This window comes from Grammomys surdaster, unplaced genomic scaffold (genome assembly GCF_004785775.1).
Source record: "Grammomys surdaster isolate TR1022 unplaced genomic scaffold, NIH_TR_1.0 100, whole genome shotgun sequence".
In the NCBI taxonomy this organism is placed as follows: domain Eukaryota; kingdom Metazoa; phylum Chordata; class Mammalia; order Rodentia; family Muridae; genus Grammomys; species Grammomys surdaster.
Window position 1 is genome coordinate 9292122 of NW_021604579.1, and position 27259 is coordinate 9319380.

Below are 27259 nucleotides of genomic sequence, written 5' to 3' on the forward strand. Positions count from 1 at the left end.
AAAAAAAAAAAAAAAAAAAAAAAGAGAGAGAGAGAGAGAGAGAGAGAACCAAAGCAAGAACACACATAAAGCAAAATCTCTTCAACCTAACAATATAAAGTTAGGTGAGTGGTAGCTAAAAAGAAGCAGCATATCAAGTATGAGTATGGAGAGATTCTGATCATCGTTTTTTAAAATAATCTTGGTGTTATTATTATTTTAAGCTATGAAAACTCTATATGGACTGACTGATCTGGGTTGAAAAATCAGTCACATTTACTTCTTAACAGATAAGCGACCTTGGACAATTTGGTCAACTTTCCTGAGCATCCATTTCTATACATAAATATAAACTGATACTACCCAACCTACTTTTCAGAACTGTTGTGAGGATGAAATGAAATAAGGTAAGTAAATGATTTCATGTGTCTATCAGTTCTAGAAAAAGGGAGAAATGACAGAAGATAAGATTGTTATGCAGCTAAAACCTGAGAAACTGAATATGTATGAAAATAACAGGCTATGGTCCCTCAATAGAAACAAAATGACCAGGCCAAGGAAGAAAACACATCCTGAGCAGAGTAGTGAAAGAGATGGGAACTAAAAATTCTGTGATGAACCAAAAATGTAGATGCCAATTGGCTCAATTTTATAACAGGCTAGAATATGTGGTTAAAGATAGATGCATACACTCCGAATATCTTTTCTTCTACAACATCAAAATAAGAGGCAAAAACTTGAGTGCAAAGTTCAAAAACTATTATTACTAACACAGAATACTGAAAATAAAGTATGTCTAAGTTAGTACCACTTATATTTTATTTCACTTCTGGATTATCAAATATATGCCGAGTATGCTTTATTGAGCCTACTAGATTTTACTGAAAATTTTAATTTACTGAAGGTGGTTCATAGACACACATACACCTACATACATACACCTTCACTAACACATACTCTCACAGACACTCACACATACACATACTCACATATACTCACACTTACATGCACACACATGCACATACATACACATGATCTCTTTGAAACAATTAGCCAAGCATGATTCCCAGATTTTATCTACATTATAATATTTAAAGGACCAAAAAATTAGATATGAGCAAGTATTTAAAACTTATACAGTTCTTTAAAATATTTCTTATAATGGTGAACTGCTTATCATAGAATCTTTATAAGATTAGAATATAATAGATCTTGCATAAGTTATTTCATGTAGTATCAAAGCTCAAGTACAGGCTAGACTAAACCATTTCCTCTGTAGGAATAAGTTAAGAAGTTGACAGAGAAACTACATGGTCAAGCCACTCTCACTAAATAAAAGGACTGGAAAACCGGGGCTCTTTAAGCAATATTAATCCAATGTTTACCACTATCCTTAGTCGTCTATCATTAACTTATGCAAAAACTATATAAATTATATAGTTTTGTGTTTTCCTCCAGCCCAAATTTTCTTTTATGCTAAAAGTAGGAACTGAACAGTGAATCAGTTCTAGAGCCCAGATTACAATCTGTAACCATCCTATATTTCCATTATCAAAGGTCATTTTCAGTTCAAAGATTCTAACTCGCTGTCAACCATTCTTCCTCATGTATCTTTGTGGATATAAATGGAAACTCAGAATCGTCTTCTAAGAAATAATCTCCAATGCAATGATATTTACCCTATCTTAACTATAGGCACAGGAAACAATAATCTGAGGTAGATAGCAGTAGAAACTGTATAGCACACATCAAGTGAAACATGAGGCAAGAACCAATCCAAGAATAGTAATGTTCATGTTATTTTACTTTCAGAATTTTAGCATATATAACCTTTAATCACTTGAAAATAAATACTGTCAACTGTAAAGTACTGAAAATACAGGGCTTAGAAGCACTTTGTGAATAATCATATACTCAAAATAATTTGCAAGATCAGAGAAAATGACTAATAACTAGAATTCTTGGGACTAGATTGCATTTTCACAGACAGTATTTGTTATTTGTGTGACTAAATCAACAAAATAATAAAACACTCATGAACATTACCTTATAAGAAAATTATTCTCAATCCTGAACTTATGAACAAGAATTAGACACAATGTGTCTCACCTAAGTTAAAACTTCTGATTTCTTTGGAAAGTCAGTCATATCAAAGGATGTTTTCCTGAAGCAGACAAAAGTCTAAGGATGCTTTGCTAAAGCAAGCATATGAAAGGAGTCTTCGATAATGACATGCATGTATTGGTTTGCCTTATACTGCATAACTGAGCTCTGTTTGTTGTGACTCCATAGAGAGAAATGCACCAAAACAACTTCGGGTGGTGCTACAGTAGGTAGCTTCTTGCTGCTTCTACAGACTCTGGCAGAATGATGTCAGCTGATACAAACTCACATGGAGTTTTACTAAGACTCATGTGCTGAGACAAGACATGTGGTGAGGCAAGACCCATGGAGAACACATGAAGTTTGGAGTGAGTATAACTAGGACTCAACGGACAGTGACAGAGGCTTGCATAGCTAGCTTTGCAACACTTCTTGGTCTCATGTCTTTACTGAGAGAGGCACAGCCAAGAACTTCTCCTGGCACCTCTGGTGGTACTGGTTGCTCCTGTTGACTTGTGCAGATTCGGCAGAGGGCTGGATTTTTCTGCTAAGTCATGCTACCACCACTGAACTAAACTGTTGGTATATTCCTGAACTGTTGGTATATTCCTGAACTGTTGGTATATTCCTGAACTGTTGGTATATTCCTGAAGTGTTTGCAAGTAGAACAAGCTGCCGTGGCTGAATCCTGTGAACTGAACTGCTGGGTTGCAAACTGGATATGCTCCAAAGAACAGTTTCTAAACAGGCCCACTTTCCCCTGTATCCTAATAACCTTTCTTTTCCACTAACTCTGGTGGGTGGTGGCCTAGAAGGGATGTTAAAGTTAAGAACCTAGTAAGAAAATAGGGTTTGAAAAAAGGTAAGCTTACATTCACCAATTCAGCACAATTTTCAACTTTAGGAATATAACATGAATGTATTGCCCAAATTTTCCTGTGATACAAATTAAGCATCCTGGGTGCAGTGGCACAGCCTTTAACCCCAGCACTCAGAAGACAAAAGCAGTTGGAGGAGCTCTGTGAGTTTCAGGCCAGGCTGGTCTATACAGTGAGTTCTGGGAAGCCAGAACTAAAAAGTGAGACTCTGAAGGGGGGTGGGGTGAGGTGATTAAGCACCAAAGTCATATATTAATTATATGCAAAGTGGGACATTTGAGAGATGACTGGGACATAAAGGCTCTGTCCTTGTTAATGGTTTCATTCATTACTAGATTAACAGATTAATAGGATAATGACAGAGGGCTGTGTTATAAAAAGCTCTCTTAGGCCAGATCTGCATTGGAATAAAGAAAAAGGTGCCCTCGGGGCAAGACCCCACCTAACTAAACTTCCAATCTGTAAAAGAGCATAAGGCTTCAGGAAAGCATTGCAATCAAAAGCCTCTGCTAAGGTGATTCAAGGGAGTGAGGGCCCACCCCAAGCTGGCAGGTGAACCTCCTTTTGTTCCTTGGATGGTACTAGATAGTTACTTCTTTTGCAATGTGCTCCTGCCATGATATACTGCCTTATCATATGCCTAAAATTAACAGAGAGAATCAATAATGAGCTAATACCTCCAAAATTATAAGCCAAATAAGCTTTTTTTTCCTTTTTAGTTGATTACCTCAGGCTTGATACAGTACTGCAAAGCTGACTAATATGACTTCTATTCTTCATAAGGTAACCAGTCTTAGATATTTTGGTATAGCAACAGAAAGCAAAATGTCTAATAGAGATCATCATGCTACAGTTTTTTTTTTTCCTTTTTACTTTTATTTTTTCTTGTTTGTTGGAGACGAGGCCTCACTGCATTGTCCTGGCAGGCCCTCAACTCACTACATAGAGCAGGTTGCTCTGAAACTCCATCGACCTGCCTCTGTCTACTAAGGGATGTGATTAGGGGTATATGCCACCACATCCATCTTGTTACATTTTTTTTTCCATCATAGCTATCTAGTAAAAAAACTAGATTTATAACATTCATGAATGGGCACTCAATGACTAAGTTCTTCATTATAACCATTTTTCAGTTCACCACATTCCTGATTACAGTGCCAAACACATATTTTACAGTTCTCTAATTAAACTATGCATAAAATAAAGGTGTAAGTGATAATAAATATGTAAAATTTTAAATAGACACCCTTAGTTAAAATCTTAAATTACACAAAATCTCCTATAAAATTTATGAAATATAGACCAATGACAGTCCTAATTCAGACACAAAATAAACACAGAAAATGGTGTACAGCATATTAGAAGTTCCATGACAGTTTGAACTAGTAATGTGCTATGTCATTTACTTAAGTTTGATTTTACTCACACATATTCTCTCTCTCTCTCTCTCTCCTCTATCTCTCTCTCTCATACACACACACACACACACACACACTAAGTGAATGATGTATAAAAAAAGAGGAGAAATGGTACACATCAAGCAGAGGAAAAAAGTACAGCAACTTGCAATAAAAATAAAAGTGGGAGATATATTGCCAGCTTAAGGATGATTTCAAATGAAAAAGTTAAAGTTGTAAAACACTATAAAGAGGCATAACTTAGTGATATAAAACTTTCCTTCTATACATAAGACCCAGCTTCAATACCTAGAAACCTGAGAATAAAGAACAGAGACCAGAAAATGTAGAACAAAAGTAAAGGGGGGAGAGAGAAGAAAAGAGAGGAGGAGGGAGGGAGGGAGGGAGGGAGGGAGGGAGGGAGGGAGGGAGGGAAGGAAGGAAGGAAGGAAGGAAGGAAGGAAGGAAGGAAGGAAGGAAGGAAGGGGAAAAGGGAAAAAAAGAGGGAGGAGGAAAAGAGGGTATTTGACAATATTTTCCAAAATCAAGCTAGTCAGAAACATATGAAAAGCACCTTACCACTCATGTTCCAACATTATCTGGGGAAATTCTTGTGCTACGTTCTTGAAAGGCTGGGTTAAGGCAATATTCATAGCCAATAAACATCTTAAACTAAAATTAATGAACTTAAACTAAAATTAATGAATGTGGACCAGTAGAAAAGCAGATGAAGATGAACAAAGAACTTAGATCCCTACACCCTGCTAAACTGTAATTCCTACATCAACGTGTAGCCCATTATTCCCAGTCTTCCTTTTCTTTCTCCTTTATTCTTTTTGGCATTGCCATTCAAGAGTGGCTTGGTGGGCTTTAAACCTCCCCAATGATTTTTATCAGTTTGACCAAAAGAATACCTCAAATATACATAAGCTAAATAAAACAATATATTTATTACTGCAAAGAGGTTTCGGGACAAGTAACCCAGAAGCATCACCCCAAATATGTTGCTACCTCTCACCCACTATCCTCATCATGAAACTGTCACCTATAACATGACTTCTTAGACTATAAAACAGTAGTCAGTGTAAAGCATGAATCCATGTCTGACAGCAAAAACATTTCTCAATCTTCCTGTACCAAAATACAAAATAGACAGACAGACAGACAGACAGACAGACAAGAAGACCAAAAAATAAAGACAGAAGGGAGAAGACAGCAGCAATATTGATTTAAGTAAATACAGCCATCTCCAAATAGTTGGCAGAATGTAAATAATTAAATCTGGAAGTTCATTAGGCTTTAAGTATTCATACCTCTAAAATATTCATGCAGTCTGACCCAAAAATTCAATTATAAATTGATTATGATCAGTTTCTTCTAGGAAAAAAATAGTTGGTTGAATATACAATACACATATTAAGAATGTTTTATACAGAAATGGTTACAATATTGCAAAGTACTCCAAAAACCTTAGATGCCCACCAGAACAAGAATGGTAAAGCGGTTATACTACCACAACATGAAGCACCATGCAAACTTTTACGAAATGAGCAGCCATGCTTAGTAAGATAGCAATAGTAAGTAAATTTGGATTATAAAAATATAAATGTAAGAGAATCCTACTTTCAATGTAAAAGTTTACTGACATAATTTTAAAAATAACTGTAATAAATATAAATACAACTTTGAAATGAGTATTTTTAACTGTGAGTTACGCGAGTAAAAAAAATTTCAGGTAGAATATTTTATTTGAAATATTTAGAACCCAAAATTTTTCAGATAACTTTTTTCAGTTTGTTTTGTTTTGTTTTAATTTTTATTTATTATATGTAAGTACACTGTAGCTGTCTTCACACACCCCACAAGAGGGCATCAGATATCATTACAGATGGTTGTGAGCCACCATGTGGTTGCTGGGATTTGAACTCATGACCTCTGGAAGAGCAATCAGTGCTCTTAACCACTGAGCCATCTCACCAGCCCCTTTTTTCAGTTTTTAGAGTATTTATTGTTTGAACATTCCTAATCCAAAAATATGAACCTCAACCTGACCCAACATGTATAACTTTCAATGTGGCACGTGAGCAATAAAATGCTTCAACCTTTTAACATTTGGGTGTGGGATTTATGGATTAGGAATGTTCAACCAATAACCATCAGGTTGTAAATTTTTCATCTTCTCATTATGATAAGTATCGCTTTTGCAGTCTGATTTTACATTGAGTAAAGACAGTATTAATACAAAAGACTGTCTATATAATGCACTTACAGAACTATATAAATCCATGTAACATATAAAAGTGAGCATATAACCTCACTTTAAACATATATCTTAAATTCTGACTTTTAAATATTAGCACTTCTAGCCAGGTACAATGGAACACAGCTGTAATCTAGCACTCAGGAATCTGAGGCAAGAGAACTGTATGTTTGGGGCCGATCTGAACTGCTAAATTCCATGACAGGCTGAACTACATAGTGACACTTTGTTTCAAAAACAAAATTAAAAATAAAAAATAAAGAAAATTTACTTTTTCAAAATTGTGATTTCAATTAGTTTAGTATTTCCAAGATACTGAGGGACATGTATGCCATCTTAATAGACGTGCTGTCCCAATACAATCATTTTCTGATTTGCCTTGCACAGTATGAATATTTAGTGTTATGCTAGACCTTCCCTCTTGTTACTACCAAAAAGTCTTTAAAATCTAAATAACCGCCGGGCAGTGGTGGCGCATGCCTTTAATCCCAGCACTTGGGAGGCAGAGACAGGTGGATTTCTGAGTTCGAGGCCAGCCTGGTCTACAGAGTAAGTTCCAGAACAGCCAGGACTACACAGAGAAACCCTGTCTCGAAAAACCAAAAAGAAAAAAGAAAAAAAAATCTAAATAACCATAATTCGGAAAGAAAACACAGTAAATTACCAATCCTTGAATAACTTTTTAAAATGCAGTGATCATCAGTAACACCTTAGGAAGCAAGAAGGGAGCACAGCTAAAGCTCATCCTTCAGGGACACTGAGTCCTCATCCAAAGGGATGACCATGAGACACCGAAAGAAAAAAAGGAAAACTTTTTAAATCATTTCAATTATCTAAACATTCAGAATGACCCAATAATTTAATGCTGAGCTAAATGATGATTTCATATTAAAGATGAAAATGGGATATATCTATTCACCTAAGTTTTAGATTGGCTATGGTATGCTGAGCCAATCTACAGTAAGTGTTAAGACCATTCAAGAATTTATACAATTAGAACATAGGTCAAAGAATACTTACCACCAAGTCCCAGTTATTTTGCTCAAGCAGTGTTATAGCTTCATCGATGTTTTCAATACCAGTACATGCCTGAAAAACAAGTAAATTTGTATGTTAGTATTTTAGAAATAAGATCAAGACTTAAAAAATAAATGGTATAAGACATAATTTAAGCTGTAACATATATAAATGAAGTCAAGACATTAAGTGGCTCATACTTCCGATTAGTTTATACTGAAGTCTTAAAATTCTTACTTGAAAATTTTACCAATACAGTAAGCCAGGCAGAGACAGAGAGATGACCCAGTGAGTAAAGGCACCAACCCTGGTGACATGAGCTCAATTCCTGGGATCCACATTATGAAAGGAGAGAAACAACTCTTGTAAGTTGTCCTCTGACTCCACAAGTGTGCCAAAGCATTGGATCCCACACGCGCGAACGCACGCGTGCGTCCACACACACACAGACTCATGAATGAATGAATGAATGAATTAATGAATGAATATAGTTTTTGACCAGAAATGGTGGTGTATGTCTTTAATCTCAGCACTTGGGAGGCAGAGGCAGGCATATCTTTGTTGAGATCTAATTCAACATGGCCTGAATAATGAGTTCCAAAACAAAAAACAAACTAGCAAAAAGCCAAGAAATAGAACTCTGAGGCAGACACAGAAACACCTGCTGGGTTCCTTTTCATCTTTCCCCAACACTCAGAAACAAGATAACAAAATTTAACTCTCCAAAAACAATATAGAACATTCAGTATAGAACACAATTCTCAAATTATGAATATGAAGCCATAGAGAACATTCAAAATCAATCTGTTACTCTAAGTATAAATAAAACTCTTAAACATTCAGAACTAACTATAACTAGCGCGTTATTATGAGCCAAGCGTTTATTATGATCAAGCATTTGATCCTCTAAATAATCACAGATGTGAAACATATCCCTTTTAAAATTCTTCACATTAAAAAGTTAGCAAATTAATATGAACCAAGTAACCTACACTTCATTCAGTCCTCTTACCAATCTTTTGAAGTAGCTACTATGCCCATTTTAATAAGGAGAAGTCAATGTTTCAAAGATACTGCCCTAGTTTCATTTCTGTTGGTGTGATAAAGCAAATTAGGGGGAAAGAGTTTACTTTAAATCACAATTCTAAGTTACAGTCCATCACTTCAGGAAAATCACAGAAGATACTTAAGCCAAGCCATAGTGTGCTTTCTATTGCTGTGATAAAAACACCATGACCAAAAGCAGCTTAGAGGAGGAGATGGGTTGTCTTACCTTACAGCTTACAGTCCACCATGAAGAGAGGTGAGGAACAAGCAAAGAAGGAACCTGAAGGCAGGAACTAAAGCAGGGGCCATTTAGGAATGCTGTTCACTAGCTGAAGTTTGCTCAGCTTTTCTTTTACAAACCAGGACTGTCCAACAGAGAAGTAGGTTGAGTCCTCCTCTATCAATTAGCAGTCAAGAAAATGCCTCACAGACTTGTCTACAGGAAATCTGATAAGAGACATTTTCTCAATTAAGGTTACTCTTCCCATTTGACTCTACTTGTGTCAGTTGACAAAAACCGAAACAGCTACTCACATCACATCCACAGTCAAAAGCAGAGAGACTGAATGTATTCATGTTTAGTACTCAGCTAGTTTTCTTTACTTTTATACAGTCTAGGGCCTAAAATCATTAACTATTTTCAGGCTAGGTCTTCCCACGTCAATTAAGAAAATCCCCCACAGACCAACCAGATCTAAGCAAAGCCTTCTCAGATGATTCTAAATTGTGTCTAGTTAACAATTAAAAATGACCACCAAAGAGGTTAAGCAATGTACTCAGGATCACAGGGCTAGAAAATTAAAAGAATTTCAAAGCTAGAGAACACTTCCACTCCACAGAACTGCCTCTCCTAGTCACTGATGAAAATATAAACCAATGGATACAACAACTTATCCATTACTAGTTACTTCAATTCATTAAAAAATCAAATGAAATTTGATGACTATTATCTGATGGCAGGGAGGAAGAATTTAAAGATGATTCATGAATTCAAACCCTATTCTTTATGTCAACAATTAGGAATATTAATGTGTCTGTACGTGTGTGCACACACATGTGAACATACATCAATAGCAAATATTCTGAGAAAAAAATCAGGGACAAAAACCCATGAACAACTTCCTCAAAATAAATAAAATACCCTGGAATAAAATTAACCAAGAACATAAAAGTTTTCTACAAGTAAAACTATAAAATGTTGAAGAAAGAAACAGAAAACAATAAAATATGGGAAAGATCTCTTGGATTAGAAGTTACTATTCTGGGGCTGGAGAGATGGCTCAGTGGTTAAGAGCACTGGCTGCACTTCCAGAGGTCCTGAGTTCAAATCCCAGCAACCACATGGTGGCTCACAACCATCTGTAATGATATCTGATGCCCTCTTCTGGTGTGTCTGAAGACAGCTACAGTGTATTCATATATAATAAATAAATCTTAAAAAAAAAAAAAAAAAGAAGTTACTATTCTGAATATGGCTGTACTACCAAAAGAAATCTTCAGATTTAATTCAGTCCTCATCAAAATCCCAATGCTATTTTTCACAGAAAGAAGACAAAACAAAAAAGCAAAAACAAGACTATTTTAAATTACGTATGAAAATACAAAACACTCCTGATAGCCAAAAAGCAATCCAAAGGAAAAAAAATATTGGAATAGCCAGGCGGTGGTGGCGCATGCCTTTAATCCCAGCACTTGGGAGGCAGAGGCAGGTGGATTTCTGAGTTCGAGGCCAGCCTGGTCTACAGAGTGAGTTCCAGGACAGCCAGGGCTATACAGAGAAACTCTATCTTGGAAAACCAAAACAAAAGAAAAAAAGAGAGAGAGAGAGAGAGAGAGAGAGAGAGAGAGAGAGAGAGAGAGAGAGAGAGAAACCTTTATCATTTGCAAGGAAAGGAAATGGGTGTAACTGGAAAGGACCATATAAAATTAATGAAGTCAGTCTCAGACAAGTATGTTTTCTCCCATACTTGGTTTCTAGATTGTCGTAGAGACACATAAGATTCTATGAGCATATAGAATATGAGTAAAGGTGAAATTGTCTAGGGAACAAACAGAACAGAGCAGTGAGAAAAGGAAGAATGAGGGGCATAAGGGAAGGACATATTCAACCTACAATCTTTATATCTGAATACCCTTTTATAATAGTCTTGCTGTATGATACATAATAAAATACTTTAAAATATCTTTCCTACACATAAAAAGTTAGAATGGAAATGGCTAAATAAAATATTAAATTAATAAAATCTGTCCAATCCATGTTGATTCGTTTTTGGGGGTGGGATGGTAAAAAGGGAAAAGGTTATTCCCACCAAGGCTGTTTTCTCAGGAAAGCAGAGAGAAGCAACAGGAGTAGAAACAGGGATTGGAGGCGAATTTCCAGGGTTTTAAGGAGAACAGGTACTGGAAGGAGGGGAACCTGTAAACTGGGGTAGAGGACTTTGAAGAAGTCAATGGAGGACTTCGAAGAAGTCAATTCTTTTAAAAATGATTTTTATTGTTATTTTGAGACAAGTTCTCTCTACTATATAACTCTGACTATCCTGGAACTTGCTATGTAAACTCAAACTCAAACTCAGAGAAAATAGTTTGCCTCTGACCCCCCCAAGTGTTGGGATTTACCATGCCCAGCTTTAAATGAATTTTTATCTAGAGAATTCCAAAGTATTGTCCCATATTAGCATATTACTTGCTAACTTGCCAGTAAGTCATCATCTGGGCCAAATGGTCAAATAAAGTATTACAAGTAGTGAGAAAATGTCAGACTAAAGCTTACTGCTATGATGAAGAACAAGATAGTCCTAGTACCAACCAAGAAGCACATATACCAAAAATGTTCAACTATTCTAACCAAGTATCTAGACTTAAAGAACAAGAGTAACAAGTCAAATGACATCATAAATCAATGGACAAATCTAGAATATACAACATTTTACAAAACTGTCCTAAGTTACTTCCATCCCAAGAAGTGTTAGTATTTCTCTTCACTAAGAGACTAGAGATAGAGCCATAAATACAATATATAACTACAATTTTATACTGCTTAAAGGAAATGCTAAGAAAATTAAAATTTGCTCTAATTGGGGAAACTGCCCTGTTGCCAGGACTTTAGAAGACATTATAGATTATTAATTATTTATTTGCTATATTTTAAATATACTAATAAGTATACTGGAAGTTAATGCCTGATGAAATATTTAACATGACCATGTGATGATGTTTTTTTTTTTTTTTACAATTTTATGCTGCCTCAACACCCATTTTGAATAGCTTTATATCTTCCATCCAAACCAGGACATAAAATTTACAGCACACCATCCTCAAATGGTTGAAGCTAGTGACCACAGGATAAAAGATGTGATACTGAATCCAGTTCTTCAACTTTTCATACATGAGGCCCATACAACTACAGTTCCTCCCACTAAGGATTATTTTCCATTTACACAGAGCTTGAATATATGGCTTAATCCTTTTTCTATGGAAACAGCAATAAAGTGTAGTGGTATGGTAACTTTGACCATATGTCTTGGAATTTCAGTTTGTTTTTAACATGCATTTATCTGATAGAGGTAAAGAGTACTGGGAGAGACAACTGGAATTGGGGAGCATCACAGGCATGAGCTAGAAACAAGTGCAATGAAAACTCCCAGGGATCTATAAAGGTGACTCTAGCTCCGGGGAATATGGAGCCAGAACTGGCCATCTCCTATAACCAGGCTCGTCTTCCAGTGGAGGCAACAAAACTTTCAACCTACAATTTGTCCTGCCTACAAGGTGTGCTGGGTAAAAGTTGCACAGTAATCATGGGAGAGGCCAACCAAGAGACTCATGCCATGAGAGGAAACCCACCCAATACTGCCTGGAGAGCCAGAACTCAGAGGCTGGATATCTCAGAGCACAGAGACCTAGAATAGAATCAAACACGACTGGGGGTCTGGGGGCTTTCAATGAAATGATGCCTAAAGATATTTTTGCAATACTCATAGATTGGTGCCTAGCCCAAATGTAATCAGAGAAGCTTTACCCAGAAACTGTGATGAAGAGACTCACAGTCAAATATTAGGCAGAGTTTGGGGAATCCTGCTGAAGAGAGGAAGAATTGTAGGAGCCAGATGTGTCAAGAACACCACAAGAAAAACCACAGAATCAACCAATCTAAGCTCATAAGGGTTCACAGAGACTAAATCAACAACCAGGGAGCCTGCAAGGACTGACCTATAGACTAATACAGTTGTGTAGCTTGGTCTTCTTGTGGGACTACAAAAGTGGGAACAGAGGCTGTCTGATTCTTCTGCCTGATTTTGAGACCCTGTTCCTTATTCTGAGTTGCCTTGCCCAGTCCAGCCTTAAAACATAGGGAGGTACCTAGTCTTGCTGAAACTTGCTATGTCATATTTGGTTAATATTCATGGGAGGCTTGCTGTTTTCTAAAGAGAAATAGAGGAATGGATGGGGGGCTGGAAGGGAGCATGACTAGAAAGAGAAGGGAAACTGCAGTTGTAAAAGAAAGATATACAGTATCATTCAATGACCATTTCTACTAAGTCTATCATTTTTAAATCTATTTATAATTACATAAATGAATTTTCCTGAGATTATGTGTCAATACGTTTCTGATTCTTTATGCTTGATAACCTATGATTGTGTCCAAATATTATGACTTTTTCATATTTTGGGTGCTAGATAACTCTCTAAATATTCTTGGGCCTTGTTCTTTGATGTACCTGGAAATAACTGATATTGCTATTGGAGCTTCCTTTAAAGCTCTGTTCAGTAATATCCTTCAGTCTCCTTCTGAGTACTCTAGGATCTCTCACCTTATATATTTGAGATGTTCCACTTATTTTAAAAGACCCATGCAGCTGATAGGAACAAGTAGTATCCCATATTTTGTATGGTTTACAGAAATCGTTTACTTCATTTAACACTTTCCATTTGTCTTTCCAAATTTTATTCTTTCTTATGAAATAGTTCCAACACTTGTTAAAGGATTTTAACTATCTGAGAAATTTATGGAAAAACAGCTTTCATGTCAAACAATCCCATTTCTGGGAAAATTATAATGCATTTCATCATAATAAAGCAACTAAAGGAAAACTTTTTTCTAAAATCTTCCAACTTTTTCAACCCAAAAGGCTCTAAAGTAACTAAATGAATGAATAAAAACTAAAGACTGTTTTGCATGTAAAAAGAAATTCCATCTCACAATCTTGAGACACACTAGTTTCTTTTTCATTTTGACTACTTTCAATTGTTTTTTTTAAATAAATGTCATCTTTACATTAAGAAGTAGAATTAACAGGCTTTGTTTCTTTTCTTTGTAATTCTGTGTTAAATGGTTATGATAGATGGATGTGTGGCAGGTGAATAGAAGCTATTTTTATTTTATTAGAGTAAAAAGAAGAAAGGTTTGGAATGTGTAACAGATAACCTAAAGTAAATTATTCAATCTCTTTGAATATTGCCTATAATGAGAAAAATGTCTCCCTTTATGAGTACTGTGCTGGCTAGTTTTATATCAATTTGACACATCTTGAGTTATTTTGGAAGAAGAAACCTCAATTGACAAAATGGCCCCACCAGAATTATGGCTGATGTGGGAGGGCCCAGCTCACTATGGGTGGTAGTACCCAGAGCTGTTGGTCCTGGGTTCTATAAGAAAGGAGGCTAAACAAGCCATGGTGAGCAAGCCAGTAAGCTGCACTCCTCAATAGCCTCTGCATCAGCTCCTGCCTCCAGGTTCTCTCCCTGTTTGAGTTTCTATAGTAACTTCCTTTAGTGTTACTAAAGACGTGGAAGCATTTGCAAATACACCCTTTCCTCCTCAAGTTGCACTGTAGCAATAGTAACCCAAACTAAGACAAGTATTTTCCTCATCTTCTCTTTTATATAATTCATCTTTTTTTATAAATATTATGTATTAATATGATCTATCCTTAGCTAGGACTAACTTACACTTTGCTTGATAAATTCTATGTACATGTATATGTACTGAAGCTCCTGGACTTACAGTGGGATTATATTCCAGTATACCCACTGTAAATATCATGTTAAAATGGATCTACAATCTATAACATACTATAGCTTAGCAACATAGTGTGTCCTGTAGAGTATCCGTTATATTAACACACAACCACATAGCTGACTGGGAGTTTCAGCTTGCTGTCCAGCAACATGAAAAGGTATCTAACCATATACGGATAGCAGGAGAAAAGATTACAATTCAAAATTCAAACTAAAGTTTCTATTGAATTTACCTGATAAAAAAGTTGAAAATCCATTAGGAGGTTTAAACTACTGTAAGTTAAAGACTGCAAATATGTTTATAATTATGTACATATAATTATAGATTTAAAATAATTTATCATATGAAGTACTGCAGTTTTTGAGGCTGGGAATGTAGTACAGTGATGGAATGCTTGCTTACTATGTGCAAGGCTCTGGATTTGATCTCTATAACCATAAAAGAAAAGTTAGATAAAGATCGGATCTTGCTGTAACATAGCAAACTTTAAAACACTGAAAACAAGTAGAAAGGGGAAAAAAAAAGGACCAGAAGTAGTTAGAGTAGTGGTTCTCAATCTTTTAATAGAGTTCCTCCTGTAGTAGTGACCTCAACCATAAAATTATTTTCATTGCTACTTCATAACTGTAATTTTGCTTCTGTTATGAATCATAATGCAAATATCTGTGATTTCTTATAGTCTTATGAGAACCCTGTGAAAGGGTCATTCAATTCTCCCTAAGGGATTGCAACCCACAGGTTAAGAACCACTGATTTAGAGTATTAGAGTGTATTTATGTTTGTTTCCTTTTACTTTTGTTAACAGCATCTTTAGAAAAATAAGCTAAACCCCATGTTCTTGTAATCTAATTACCTAGCTCCTCCTAAAAGGAGAAATCCTGCTTGAAATGGTTATAATTTCATCCATAACCTGTAACCACTAGCTTTTCTACCTGAGCCCCAGTTCCAGAAAAACAAATTCAGAGGTTCTACTTTATTTACCAATAAATGCCTAGCCTAAGCTAGGCTTGCTCCCTGACTAGCTCGTAATTTATATTAACTCATTTATACTATTCTGTGTCTGCCACTTGCCATGTGGCTAATTACCTCTTCTCAATTTCGTACTTCTAAGCCTGAGTAGGAAATTTCCCCATGCTTGACTCTTTCCCAGAGTTCCACATATCCTCCCCTTTCTGGATGTCCTACCTTCTATTCTACCCTATCCTATAGGCCACAGGCTTTTTATTGACAGGTGATGCTTCCACACAGTACACAAGAAATTATCCCTACAGTAACCTAAAATGTATTGTTCTCATGGTGCTAAAATGTTACAGCTTGGCACCAAGCCTGATAGCCTGATCCCTGGATCCACATGGAAGAAAAAAAGAATCCACTCCTGTAAGATTGTCTGACCTTCACATGCAAAGCGGCATACACACACATACACCACGAGAGCAAGTCGGAGATGGGGAAGGGAAGGAGAGGGAGAATAAATAAATTTTTAAATAAAAAAATCCAATGAAATGTAGTATTCTTGGGAAAGTCAGTTAACAGCTACACAGTTTTAAGTGTTACAAGATCTTTTACAACACGCCTCCAAGCATCCTTACACATTGCAAACCGCAACATTTCTAGACAGTTTTTATTAGTGAAATCTCAAAGTACTTAATTTTTATTCTTTTCATGAACAGGGTAACAACAATAATAATTATATTTGACTAATATAAAGAAAATACAGGACTTTACTAGTTACATATTCGTTATATAACTTTATAACAACAACAAAAAGAGTTTTGGAGACATGCCTCAATGGTTAAAAGCACTTACTGGCCTTCCAGAGAACCCAACTTCAATTCCAATACCCACATCAGGTAGTTCACAAACCACTTGTAACTACTACTCCAGGAAATCAATGCATCTTGCCTCTGAAGGCACTTGCACTCACCTGCATACATCCCCACACACAAACACATATGCTCATAATTAAAAAATAATAATAATAAGGATTGGGAATGTTGCTCATTGGTTAAGAGCACTTGCTGATCTTCCACAGGACTAAGGTTCAATTCCCACCACCTACATGGTGACTTACAACTGCTTGTAACTCCAAGTCCAGCAAGTCCAGCGCCCTTTATGGCCTCCAAGAAACACATGGTGCACAGACATACATTCATGTGACACTCATATACATAAATTAATAATGATGATGATGATCATGATGATCAGTAATCCTCTGCTTTGTAACAAGCCTGGGCAAGCTTGGGCTATAGCAGAACCCAGGGAATAAAGGAGGGAAGGAGGGAATAGGAGGGAGTGAGGGAAAGGAAAGAAGGGAATCTTAAAATTAGAATTTGTCTCTTACTTTCCAAAATAATCACTATGAAAGTATCTTGAAGTGGAAACTTAAGGGTTCTTTGGAAAGTCAGTAGTGTTGGATGGTGTTTTGCTAAAGCAGACACATGAAGGAACGGTTCGCTGAAGCAGACACAGGTGAAAGGAGATTTGCTAAAGCAAGCATGTGAAAGGACGCATGTATTGGTTCACCTTACATGTGTTGTTAAGCTCCGTTTGTCGTAACTTCATAGAGAGAAACATATCAAAAATCTCCAAGAGACTCCTCTTGCCGCTTCCGAAGACTCTAATTGGTCAAGTGATGTCAGCTGATATAGACTCACTTTTAGTTTTGCTAAAACAGACTCACAAGCTGAGGTAAGACACGGTGATGAAGTAAGACTGGTAAAGGACATGTGATGGTTGGAGAGTATAAATAGGACCCAATCCCAACCGTGACAGGGGTTTGGTCTGCTGGTACCGCCAGCTCTGAAATACTTCGTGGTCTCAAGTCTTCGCTGATCTTCACACTTTGTTGAGAGAGGCACAGCAGAGAACTTCTAGTGTCTCCTGGTCCAAATCCCTCCTGCTGACTCGTGCCCCCACTAGGTCCTGCCACCACTACTGGTATCCCAACTACTGAACTGAACTTCTGATATATCTGTGAAGTATTTGTGACTGGATCAAACTGCCCCTGCTGACCTGTGAACTGAACTGCTGATTTCCAACACAGATGGGATTTGCTCCAAAGAACCATTTCTAAACAGGTCCACTTTCCCACATACCATAATAACCTTTCTTTCCCACTACCTCTGACAGGTGATAGGGTAGAAGAGAGGTTAAAGTATTTAAAAACCATTTTAAAAAATGAAAGCTCTACAGTATCTTAAAGAGACTAATAGAGCTAGGTGTAGCAGTGGACACCTTTAGTCCCAGTACCTTGGAGGCAGAGTATGGATCTTTTGGAAGTTCAAGGTGAACCCAGTCTACAGATAATGTTCCAGGCCAGAGACTGTTTAGTGAGACTGTCTCTCTATATATTTCTCTCCATGTGTCTCTCTTACACACACACACCACCACCACCACCACCACCACCACCACCACCACCACCTAAAAGAGTACTAAACAATGGTGTGAATATTCAAACACTAGAAATGGAGCAGGAATTTCTCTAGACTTACCATCTGACAAAACAATTCATATAGTTTATTCTGCTTCAGTGCTTACTAAATTCACCTACTGATGGCCAAACTGGTTTCTCTGGTATGCTAATGCCAGAAGAAGGCATCATAAATGATTACAAATATTATGCTCAACATGAAAGTATCCACTCCTTTGTAAATTAATATTCTGTTTAATAAGTAATCCCAACACTAGGGAGTCAGGAGTTCAAAGTCAGTATTTCAAGACCAGAGGATCAAGAGTTCAAGGTCAGTACATGGGCAGTTCAAGAACTGCCTGGGTGACATGAGACCCTAAGTTCACATGTTCATGTTCACATACATACACACACACACACACACACTTCTCATTAAAAAGATTGATCTCAGGGCTGAAGAGATGGCTGAGTAATTAACAGTAACCACTTCTAAGTACCCACATGGTGGCTGACAATCATCTGTAACTCCAGTTCCAAAAAATCTGATGATACATTATTCTGACCACCAAGGGTACCAGATACACATGTGGTACAGATAATGCATGCAGGCAAAAGACATATACATAAAATAGAAATAAGTTTTTTAAAAAAAAAAGAATCAGTCTTCTATGAAGCTGCTATTCTGAGCCACTTTCCCAGAACATTATTACTGAACAATAACAAATACAAAATATAATGCTTAAGTCTACAGAGCAAAGGATCAGACCATGAATTTATGATGAGAAAACAACCTTTCTCATTACTTGAAAATGTTTCATAGAAATATCAAAAACAAATATTAACAACTATGATTAAATCCTAGAAGTATCTTAAAGTTAGAACTTTGATCATGTTCAAATACATCAAAGAGGGAGGGAATTCTGCTCATGATACCACAGGCATAAGTACACAAAACTATACAGACCAGTCAAGTGCATTTTTTACATAAGCAACCTTCTCCTCTTATCAAAACTGTTTGACTGAAATCAATGTTTCCCTCCAAATGCCCACCATAAGTCTTAATGTCTTCATGCCCAACTTACTATTAAACTTTTCTCCAAAACTTTTCTCCAAAACTGTAGTCACTTTGTGCATCGAACCAAAATAATCTGAAAGGTTTACTTTACACTTAACATTTCATTTGACAAGTGAATAAATAGAATAAATAAAAAGAAAAGAAAGAAAAGGAGGAGGAGGAAGAGAAGGAAAAGAAAAAGGACTCAGATTTTAAGACTGAAAGTCTTTCTCCATCCATTGAATATCCCTATTCTGAGAATCCAGTAAGTCCCAATGCTGAAATCTATTCAGCATCAGATACTCAAAAATGTTTTACATTTTGGAACATCAGATTGTAGACTTTTGGATTAGGGGCACTCAATAAGCAAAACCTATTCAAATACTCTAAAATCTATTAACACATGAACTAGTTATTTCAGGTATCTCAGGTGAATGGCACAAAACACATGCATGAGGATCATGACAACAGGTCCTTCTATTTTTCTCCCAAGTGGCTGTCTGTAGTGACTTCTTTCCACTTAACTATATCTTACCTTATTATTTGCTTCATAAAGTTACCTAGCTTTCTCTCTGTCCATTCCTGATCCCTCCTAAATGAGTTAAAAGAGAGAGATGGATATTATACTTAGTATATTTCTGCTGTTACACAATCTTTCTCCTTAGTTGCTCATGAACAAACATATTCATGCCAATGGGCACCAACAACACCCACCCAAGTCTCAGTGGATGAACCAATGAGTTTACTGGGCCTACTTACACTGTTCTTGTCTCATCTAATTAGCATTTAGCACCGGATAGGTCTAGAATTTCTCCAGATCCATAGCAATCATCCTCATCAACAAAGATGTAAAATCCCTCAAGAAAACATCAGTAACTTAAGTAATACTTAAAACAATAACAAATTATGATTGATGGATTTATGCCAACAGTACAAACCTGGCTCCACATTTTTTCAGCTCTATTATAATCTTATGGGACCATCATTGTAAATACAGTTCTTGACCAAAACATCATTATATGGTTTGACTATATATTATACAAATTTTATCCTAGAGAGTTATAAATTCTTTATTTGAAAGAAAAAATACTGGAGCAATAATGAGTTATATGAACTAAAAAATTAGGTTGTAAAATTGAACTAATAATCTTCAAAAACAGTAATGTTTTAGTAAATTTCACAAAACTGCTGATGGTACATCTTTTAGTAACAAAGAGGTTACATTCTCATTTCTAGCCACAAGAGGGAGCAAGTACTTAACAGATTTTGCGAATTTCAACATACACTGTTTACACATAAGACTTTCAAAAACTAGTAACAATAAAACTGCCAAAAGCTAAGAATGTCTACCATTGCCAGGCACATTGATAGGGTCTAAGGCTATAGTGGGTAAAATAAAAGTTACTTTCCTCAGGTTTCATAGTACTTTTAAATTACTGACTCCTTAAATGAATGCCCACATACTTCTCTTAACAGTACTGTTGACTATAATTTGTAAGTATTCAGTCTAAACAGAAACTAAAAACATGAAGTAAAGACTAAATTATCATAATCTAATTCATAAACTAAAACTTTACAGGTGGGTACGGTGGCATACATACTAGCACTTGGGAGGCTGAAACAAGAGGATCAGGAGTTCAAAGCCAGCAGTGGTACCATAAAAAGTTTAAAGTCATCCTAAACTACACAGTGAGACCCTGCATTCAAAAAAATATGACCCCGAAACTGTGCTAATGTGCTAAGCAATCTACCATATAAAGAATCACAGCAAGATGTAGATACCAGTATCTTTTTAATTCAAAGTTAACTCTAACAATCTAAGCCACTTGCCTCATTTATTATTATTATTATTATTATTATTATTATTATTATTTAGTGTAAATATAATGTTAATAACAACACAGTTATTAACAGCATTTGCTGCATTTTATGAAAAGGGCATCTTTAAAATGTACTAGCAAGTAGCTAAATCATAAATGCTAATACTGAAATTTTTCAGTCCACCAATGATATATGATATATGATATATAAATACAGCTCTTTAGTTTTTCAGAGAGGGTGGAGAGTGATGTATGCCTATAATCCCAGAACTCAAGAGACACAGGCAGGAGGACCCAAGAGTTCAAAGCCAACCTATGTCACAGAACAAGACCTTACCAGAGTGAGGGAAGGAAGGGAGAGAGAAAGACAAGGAGAAAAGGAGGGTGGCCTCCAAAAGGGAATAAGGAACTAGGTAGGTGACCTCAGATGGAATCCTCAAATTAGTTGTCTATACAGAAGCAATGCATGGAATGCAATATAATTCAAGGTATATCCTCAGAAAAACAAGGCATAGTTTTGAGGTTTTGTTTTGTTTTGTTCAAATGGTTTCTTTAGCTAGTCCTGACTGTCCTGGACTGTAGACCAGGCTGGCCTTAAACTCAGGACCACCTGCTCTGTCTCCCAAGTGCTGAGATTAAAGGTGTACACCACCATCCAGCTACAGTATAGTTTGGCTAAGATATAGTTTGTTGTTGTTGATGATGATGGTGGTGGTGGTGGTGATGGTGGTGGTGGTGGTGGTGGTGGTGGTGATTTTTTAACTGTGTAGCACTCTGCATGGACAGGCAGGGTACCCAGTTTGAGGCCAGCTGTGGCATAACAATATCCTCTAAACTCAACCATTCTAGTTTGCTTGTCAGGACTTAGAAAGCAAAAGAAATGTTAAGAGGTTCACAAATAAAATAACTCAAGTTTCAGGAAGTTCTTGAAACATACAAGATTCACAAGGCCCTTCCTTTAAGATTATATAAGCAGTAACAACTGCAGGAGAGTGTAGACTCTAACAGGTCAACCTGCCTGTAAGTCATGCAAGGAGTTCCAGGGATGCTGCCTCCATGAGTGCCAATAAATATGACCTTTGTTCTATGTGGTAATTGAATATGAGATTAAAAGATGAGGCAGGAGCTGGATGAGCTAGACCTAGAGAAATAGTTTGAGTTTGAGGATAGCTAGATATATATAGAGTTCCATACCAACCTAGGCCTTCACCTAGACTTGGATACCATCTCAAAAATCAAAAAATAAGGAAGTAAAAAGTGAAAACTTAGGCTCTCCTCCTTTGGAAACCAGAAACTTGCATAAACTGGATAATTAAAATCAAAGAAAATCATGGTATGCCGGGCAGTGGTGGCGCACGCCTTTAATCCTAGCACTTGGGAGGCAGAGGCAGGCGGATTTCTGAGTTTGAGAGTTCGAGGCTAGCCTGGTCTACAGAGTGAGTTCCAGGACAGCCAGGGCTACACAGAGAAACCCTGTCTCGAAAAACCAAACCAAAAAAGAAAGAAAGAAAGAAAGAAAGAGAGAGAGAGAGAGAGAGAGAGAGAGAGAGAGAGAGAGAGAAAGAAAGAAAGAAAGAAAGAAAGAAAAGAAAACCTTCTAAGTTACTCTGGTATACACTAAAATTTGAGATTTATTGATTTAGATCAGGTTTTAGCACTATTAACATTTAAGACCTGATAATTCATGGGGGGGGGTGCTATCCTGTGCTCTATAGATATTTAACAGTATCTCTGGCCTCTACACCTTAAGAACCAGTAACACATCTTCAAACACTGCTTAATGTCCCCTTGGGGACAAAAATCACTACTAATCTAGATCAGCAAACTTTCCTCTAAAGCACCTTCAAAATATATCAGATTCTATAGGCCATGTTATCAACTCTGCTCTTCTATTGAGCACAAATGTGCCCAGAGACACATAAAAATGAATGACTGTGTGTACCAACAGGACTATATCTTCAGAACCAGATGGTAGTTTGGCCCTCAGGCTACAGTTTGCTGACCCTTAATCTAGACTACCTGAATTGTAGCCTGTATTGTGAGCCAACTACTTCAACTACTGCTACCAAGTAATTGTCCAGACTCAGATATCAGACTTGATCTAGTCTTTTAACCTAGATATGAGTCTAAACAGATCTCCATTAAAGCTTAACTGTCCTGCTCAGAGAATAATCAAAATACCAGCTCTAGCTGGTCTACCTAAGTGTACCTGCGAGGTCCAGCATGGCCTTGGTAGAAACAGAATGACATGGTTCCTGATCCTGAGACAGGGCCAGCAGCCATGAGCCTCCATGAGTGTTGATGGCTGCTGTGGCCACAAGGTTTGTTTATATAATAATGTATGTATTTTATGTTCCTCTTTCAAGAAAGGTCCTCCCTGTTAACATTAATGACTCCTTGATAATCAGAGACAGCACAAACCTGGGAGGCAAAGATGTGGCTAATGTCTCAGGAAAATGGTAAATGCTGGGACCTTCAAAAGAGCCTTTAAGACAGTGAAAAAGAACTATGAAAACTTGAGTTCAAAATATAATTTCTCGCCGGGCGGTGGTGGTGCACGCCTTTAATCCCAGCACTTGGGAGGCAGAGACAGGTGGATTTCTGAGTTCGAGGCCAGCCTGGTCTACACAGTGAGTTCCAGGACAGCCAGGGCTACTCAGAGAAACCCTGTCTCGAAAAACCAATATATATATATATATATATTATATATATATAATTTCTCAAAAAATAAGGATACAATATGAATTATATGAGGGGCTTCACATATCTAAAGGAACAAAAGCAGCTACACTGTGAGCCAACTTGTCTGAAAGACACTAAAGAAGGAGATGAGATTTAAGGAATGACGATCAAAGGAGATCCTGCCCAGCTAAGTTTTTGTTGTTGTTGTTTTGTTTTGTTTATATTGACAAAAGCAGACAGATTCCTAAGTTCAGAGTCGGCCTGGGACAGAGCAAGGAAGGTTGGGCCCAGGTCGGTAGAAATGGTAATTTCAGGAAAGGGTTCTACCCAGCTAGCTTACTGTCTGTGCTTAACAGAGGCAGGCAGATCTCTGAATTCTTTTTCAATGTTAAAAGAAAATGTATGCTTGCCATCTCCTAAGAATTACAGGGCTGGGGTTATGGGATGCTGATTCACAGGATAATCAAAAGGAAACCCGAAGTAAATGACTGGATTGATATGTAAAGTAAAAGACTAGGTTTACGATCTGCAAGAGATGAGCTATCCAGAGAATTTTTTAGAATAGCAAGAGAAAGCTATCTACAGAGAAAGAGAGCTGTCTGGAGATCTCCAGAGAAAGCAGAACAGAAAAACCAAGCTGGAAAACTATCTCGAGTAGAACATGGCCCACTTGTTTGGACCCACAATTTTGCTACTCCCAGACACCCCTTCCTTGAAACCTCTTTTTAAGCCAAGACTGGTAGTTGGTATACACCTTCTGACAACTGGACTCTATAGAAGTATAAACATATATTACTATCTGAAAAACATCAAATATTTTAGATTGTAAAGCTACTAAAATCTACGAACAAAAGTACTGGCTTTATTGAAAGCGATAACAATGATTTTCTTTAGAGGGAGCTCACTTGTCTTATGGACAAACTTTACCAGAAAATAACTCTAGGAATAAACCACTTTGTCCACAGGCCAACTAGGCAATTACAGGAACAGCCAGGAAAAGAGGCTGACTACGCACAAAATCAAAGACATGATTATGAACTGAATTCTACTCCTGCTGTGGTGATGTTTTGATAGGCATTCACATGGGGCACAAGTAACTTCATACCCATTGTCTAGTCAAAAAAAATTTGTCCACATCTTTCCCTAATATCTTTCTCACCAATTTTCCAATCATGCTCTTTCCAAGTCCCTGACCATCTAGCCAAACCACTGGCTATAGTCCATCAATCAGTAAACAATCACATATCTGACTATCATCTCTCCTTCCAAGCAAAATGTACAACCATGCATACTGCCTACAGTTCTGGCCAGTGGGAAATTTCCCTTCACCAGTGTCTTTCAGGGATGTCCAGGAAAGCAGTTTTAATGCTTCAGCTAGCAGTGCCTGTGGAGCATGCCCTTAAATTTTGGTTGGATTTACTTCTCATTCTGACGCAAATATATATTACCAACAAGTTCAAAGCAGTTGCTACCTCCTGCTCACTTTGTCTAATCAGCGCAATGCCATTAATATAGTGAGCCAGAGAGACATTCTATACAAGAGACAGATGATCAAGATCATTTTGGACTAGGTTATGATATAGGGTTGAGAGTTAATATATCCTTGAGGTAAAACTGTAAAGGTATTCTGTTGGCCCTGCCAGCTGAAAGCAAATGATTTCTAGGGTTCTTATGGACAGATATCAAGAAAAGGCATTTTCTAGATCAATAACTGCATACCATGTACCAAAAGATGTGTTAAGTATACTCAAATAAAGACATTTGGTATAGCAGCTTCAATAAGAGTCATTACTTGATTAACTTTGAAATAGTCAACTGCCATTCTCTATGATCCATCTCTCTTCTGCACAGTCCAAATAGAAGAATTACAGGTAGATACTGTAATAACCACCACTCCTGTATCTGTGAAGTCCTTGATGGTGGCACTAAATTCTGTAATTTCTCCAGGACTGCAATATTGGCTTGGGCTCATTTTTTCCATGGTAGAGGCAATTCCAATAACTTCCACTGGGCCTTTCCAACCATAATAGCCCTTACTCCATAGGTCAGGAAACCAAAATGTGAATTCTGCCAATTTCTAAGTATATCTACTCCTATTATACATTCTAGAACTGGGGAAATAAAAATAGGATGAGTTTGGGGACCCACTGGATCTACTATAAGTCCAACTACAGACCAACCACTAATTCCCCTGTCATTCCAAAGCCCCTACTTTAACTGGAGGACTACAAATGCTTTTTGGAGTCTCCAGGAATCAGTATCAATTCAGAACTAGTACAACAGACTCCAAAAAGTCTGAGTATTTCTTCTTTCCCAGTATACAGATGCCCTTGTAAAAAGCTGTAGGTACCTCTTGGGTCAAGACAGAAGTTCTAATAAAACTCTTTTATCAAGGTACATTCTTAGGGTGACTTGCCTTACTTCACTCAAGGGATGCTGGATCTGCTGGCTAAAGTTTGGAAATTGGTTCACAAATCAAAGTTCTCTATCATCACAATCTAACGTAACCTTTCATGTGTACCAGAAATTTTCTTCCCATACAATTCAAACAAAAACATACGAGGTTTATTACCTATTTCATTCCTAGAAACACCATGACTGATTAGCCAGTACCAAAAATCCATACAAAGCATGCCACCCCAAAAATCACTTTGCTTGTACTGCCCATTATTAGGTAAAGTACTACACACCTAAGGGTTAGTGCAGGCTCAAGGGCAGTCTCTAGTAAGAATAAGTTACATCTTGAAGTCTCCACAGTAAATTCTTTAGGCCTACATGCCATAATGAGTCCCAAAAATCCTCTTGTTACTGTATCAAGAAACCAAACTCAGTCAAGAGATAAACAATGTTCTAATACGCTTTTACTTACAAAATATAGTTTGATATTCTCTAGCTCAGACAAGAATCAGGCATCAACCCCACCATGCTAAGCAAGTAACTAACTATAGAGTGTGATCATTCCATGGTTTTGAACCACTTGTGGTGCAAGGCTAGGAATTTAGAGAAAAGTATCCGTCTTATCTCCCCCCGCCCTTCCTGACACTATGCTTGCTCTGAGATGGAATCTTACTGTGTGGCCTAGCAGGTCTGTGCTCAAGTGTTCAAGTAACTGGTTCTATATCAGCTACATGAAGAGCTAGTTCAACAGGTATGTACCACCAAACTCAATTTGTCCATTTATCTGGAAAATTGTCCTCATTTGGAGAAATTTCTGAATGGCAAGTCTGTTTTCCTCAAAAACTAAAGTCTCTAACATATTGGGTAAAAAAACAAATTATTTTACATGTATGTGCTTGCACAGATTTTTGTTCCAAACCAACTCCCAACACTTGGACAAATCAGCTTTTTTTCATGGAGTCTCAATTTCTACAAAAGTTAAGGTCAAGGGCTTTAAATAGATGATCTCTGGAGTTATTTTGCAGTCTCTGAAGTTAATTTTTTAACAAGAATGTACTTTTAAAAAATGTCAAAACTGGGGGCCTGTTAAGATTGCTCACCAGGTAAAGGTGCTTGCTACCAAGCTCCTGGACTTTAGTTCAATCCCTGGGACCCACATGGTGGAAGCAGATAAGTGACTCCTACAAATCTGAC

At 37.0% G+C, this 27259-nt stretch overlaps 1 protein-coding gene across 1 annotated transcript in view; it reads right to left on the reverse strand.

The window, feature by feature from the left end:
• The window catches only part of Faf1 (Fas associated factor 1), a 300812-nt gene that overhangs the window by 265888 nt on the left and 7665 nt on the right, over positions 1–27259 (reverse strand). The window contains exon 2 of the mRNA XM_028787832.1: positions 7638–7706. Within this exon, the coding sequence (XP_028643665.1) occupies positions 7638–7706 (69 nt within the window). The remainder of the gene's footprint in view (positions 1–7637; positions 7707–27259) is intronic.